Below are 4,474 nucleotides of genomic sequence, written 5' to 3'. Positions count from 1 at the left end.
AAAACACACATTGATCACCTGTGTAATCGACTGCAGCAGAGACAGTACTTTCTAAGGCGACTGCGTCTGTACGGTGTGAGCAGCCAGATCATGCTGATGTTCTATAGGGTAATCCTAGAGAGCATCATTAGATATGGATTCACAGCATGGTTTGGCAACTTAACAGTGCAGCTGAAAGGCAGGCTGGCCAGCACACACAAAATAGCTATAAGGACAATAGGGAGGAAAGAATATGAGCCCATAGAGACCCTATATGAGCACACAGTCATTAAAAAAGTGGCAAAAATGATTGTGGACCCTCAACATCCCTCTTCTCTGAATCAGCCATCAGGAAGAAGACTCTGTGTGCCAAAGTGCAAACAGACTGAACTTATTGTTCGTCCCGACTTCTATCAAGCTGCTAAACTCTAATACTAAATCATATGCAATAGTGCAATAGAGCAATGTGCAATAAACAAACTGGCATCGTAGCACTTCAATTTTTATAGTTTCTTACAGGCTTTCTTACAAGCTGCCATATTGTCAGTGTTAAAATGTAAAGTGTCTTTCATGTCATTTATGTTGATTTTTTTGATGGGTTTCTGATGTATATGTGTAGGTAGTTGATGTATGCTTGTTTCTGTGAGGCAACAAATTGTAACACTGTGCCCAAGACACATTTCCCCTCGGGGTCAATAAAGTTTATTCTATTCTTGTACACGCATGTACCTTTCATGGCTAGGTGAAGCAGGTAATCTTTTGATCATTCAGTGGGAGCTGGTTAGTCCTGAAGCCAGATTTATCGACACTATAAAAAAAGGGTGCAGCTGTTTTTACTAAGAAAATGGATATTGGAGATTGGTCTGTAGTTGCTTATCACAGTGATTGTGCTTTAGGAAAGATGGGGGGACAATTTAATATTCAATATGTCATGTGACAGACAGTGTAATAGGTTAGATGAACAACCTTTAGCAGAGTGTGACCATAGAAACTGTCAGACCAAACTATATTAAGGAAATACTCAATTTTACCTGAAGTTTAAAAGTTGTGTGTGATGTGAAAGGGTGTGGTATGTTTGTGGTATGTTAATGAATGTTAATGTGTCAGTAACATGTTGTTCTGAATCACTGAGTGTGAGTACTTCACAGCCTCCTTCTTATAAACTCTTTGTGTTCCCGGAAAATACCGTCCAACCAGTTCTCCCCTGAATGAGAGCAACATACCTGACATAGCACACACACACAGTGTATATATTTTTAAACATTTCCTGGTAGGAAACGTGTCTGTAGTCAGTTTACAGGCAGACACTTACTTCTTTTAAAGGTTTCACTGGAAGCACTTGTTTGAATCTGGTCTAAACGTTGATCTGGATATATTGAAGGATCCGTAAAATATAACTGTTGGTCGACGTGTTTACTTTTAAATGTATTATTTATTGTTTATTTTATCATAATCATACCAGTTACTTCAGGGCCCTCTCAGATTGTCTTGGAGCCACTGCCGGTATTGCCCTCTCAATGGAGGGCCACTTCAACATTCTGATTACTAACATCTTAATTAACCAAAAAACAGAAACTTCTATACATTTAATAAAATTTTCCTTTTTCACAGCCAAACAACAAATCATACTCTGTAAACTGCTCTCTTTTTGTCAACTTTAGGCTTTTTACATTATTTTGCACCAAAACAAATACGTTTTTTAAAACAGAATTGTGTTTTTATTTAAATTGTATACAAAGGGGTGGTTTAAAATGACTTTGTCTGCCTGTGCTTGTTACAGTGCTAGTTTGAATGACTCGTTAATAATCCAGTCTGGACCCAGTGTGAATGTGGTTCAGATAACAATGTGGTTCAGACAGTCACACTGGGCCTAAAACCACAAGAGCTCTAAAACAGTCAACGGTGTGTTTGAACTGGATTAAGGGGGGAGGAGGGAGGAGGGGCAGGGGAGGGAAGAGAGGGAGGAGAGAGTGTGAGTATAAAAAGCTACTGCTCTGTTTCAGTTGAGTTCAGAAACTCAACAACTGAAGTTTCATCCCAGTGAAGTTTTTATCCCGTCGACGTGCCGAACAACCACAACATGATCCAACGGTGAGTTTATTGATCTTTGATTGATAAACTTTAAATCATTCACTTTATTAAGCTGTTTGAGAGTTGACTTGAGTTTCATCAGACTGCTGAAAGAAGTAAATTCCTTACGACTCTGCTGCTGAACAAAAGTTTCTAAACTACTAAAACTATGAGAATCATCGTTCTTCTGAAATGTTTGTTTTGTCATTATAGTCGATTAAGTCATAATCGGACATTCCTTTTATTAATGATGATTATCTGATGTTTCAGCTGATCTCACAGCAGCTATATAAGTCTCATACTTTATACATTATGATGGAAACCAGAGTTTAAACTGTGTGAAAGTACATCAGCATTGAGGTTTTGTCTGTGGACATGGTCTGTGTAAGTCCAGCAGAAGGACGTCAGTGTGTAAGCATAAAGCAGCAGTCACCAGACGGGTTCTGTGTAGCCTTTCTGGGATCCTTTCTCTCTATACGTTGGAAGAGAACAGACTCTTTGTTTTTTTTCTCTGAGGAGGAAACACAAAGAAATGCAGACATTTAACCCATTGGGGTCTTTGAGCACACCAGACACATTCTGTTTGTCACTTTGGACTCCTGTTGTCATTGTTGTGGTTATTGTTGTTGTTGTTGTTTTCAGTCTTTATGGAGTGAAACTATATTTACTGACTTTAGACTGACAGAGTGTTTGTCCTACTCTCTTCCTGTACGACAACAACAACGACAACAACATGCAAACAGGCTGCAGTCAAATCGAGCTGTTCACTTCGCATTAAAAAACCTTCTACTGTGTGTGTGTGTGTTACAGGTGTGTTGTGTTGCTGCTCATTGCTCTTGCAGCTCTCTCTTTCGCAGCTCCAGTCCCAGGTGAGCTTTGACATCATTTATCAATAACATTACTATATTAACAATCAATATTATTCACCTTATTAATTTTTGATATTCACTTTTTAAATGGTTAGTGATACACTTTACAATCATCATCACTGTATACTTGAACTCATATACGCATATTACATTAAAACAAACAATGTAAACTGATTACCTCTTGTTAAAATCCATTAATTAATTAATATTCTTTTTTACATTTTGATTTTGATTTGATTTGAGCTAAAACAAGAAAAATCTGCAGATGAAACTTACTATCAATCACATGTTGTGATTCTTAAAGATTACTCTAATCAGCTGAAGAATAATTAATAATTAATGACTAGCAAAGCTTGTGTTTAGTAATTAAAACAATATGATCGAATAATGATACGACACATTGTTATTAATCACTTTAGAATTCATTAGTTTATTGAGTAATGAATGCAGTTTATTATAATGAATATTTATATCTATTGTTTTGTTTATATGAATATATATAAATAAATGTATACATATCTTGTACCCATCAATATGAAACACTCATGACGGTCACTGTTTGACAATTTAATAAAAATAACAGTAGTTGTTTATATGTTAAGCTTATAACATTATTATAAACATAATTCAACTCAATATAAATAAACAGACGACTTGCAATAATCATTGTATCACTTATATTTATACTACTAATAATAATTATTTCCTATTGATATCATTATAACCCTCATCTTTAAATATGAATACATTTTTAAATATTAGTCACTGTATTATTATTATCATTATTATTATTATTATTGTTATAACCATATTAACTGGAAACAAATAACTAATAACAGTATGTTTTGTTTGTTAATGATCACAATAAGCACTGAAATTAAGACTGTATTCAGCAAATTATATATATATTATAAATAAGTAAATATAATGTCAATATAAAGTGTGCATAAGCTTTAAAATAAAATATATAGATGGTATCTTAGTGGTTTAAAGGCTATTTATAACAATGAATATTACAAACAAATAATAAAAATAATAATAATGTTTCATATTTGATATATGTTATCAGTAGTATATGGGTTACAACTATTTACTTAGATGGAGTGTAACGGATAAAATTTACATATTTTATTTTATTTTATATACATGCTTCTGTCTGTCTGTCTTGCAGAAGGAACAACAGCGGATGGTAAATATAAACTTTTAATTTAATATTTAATCTGATCTTTTGGTTCAATTGACCTTTGACCCTGTGGGGAAGCCCGGCCTCCTGATGACATCAAGTGGACTCATACATGCATACAAGCTGTGATTGGCCAGGCTAGATTTTCTAAACCCTGAAAGTAGAGCCAAGAGGACAAGCAGAATTAAATTTAACCACGCTGAAAGGTTTTTATGGAATTGTTGCACTATGACACCAAAAGCAAACTGCCTACTCATAATACTTTGTGTTATACAGCATCAGACCTAACATTTGGTCCTCAAAGTTGATGTGTTAGAAGCAGGAAAAATGGGCAGCGTGAGGATCTGAACCACTTTGACAAGGGCCACATTGT

At 34.9% G+C, this 4,474-nt stretch overlaps 1 protein-coding gene across 1 annotated transcript in view; it reads left to right on the top strand.

Annotated features, from left to right (window-relative positions):
* Nucleotides 1-1,960: 1,960 nt before the first annotated feature.
* The window catches only part of LOC118342667 (serine-aspartate repeat-containing protein F-like), a gene marked incomplete in the record, with an annotated part of 7,156 nt that continues 4,642 nt past the window's right edge, over nt 1,961-4,474 (top strand). The window contains 3 exon segments of the mRNA XM_035681281.1: nt 1,961-2,070; nt 2,860-2,918; nt 4,090-4,107. Coding sequence (XP_035537174.1) covers nt 2,060-2,070; nt 2,860-2,918; nt 4,090-4,107 — 88 coding nt within the window.

Source organism: Morone saxatilis, unplaced genomic scaffold, assembly GCF_004916995.1.
Source record: "Morone saxatilis isolate NCDOM2014 unplaced genomic scaffold, NCSU_SB_2.0 Contig9, whole genome shotgun sequence".
In the NCBI taxonomy this organism is placed as follows: Eukaryota; Metazoa; Chordata; class Actinopteri; family Moronidae; genus Morone; species Morone saxatilis.
The sequence above is the reverse complement of the archived record's forward strand: the minus strand, read 5'-3'. Positions and strand labels throughout refer to the sequence as shown.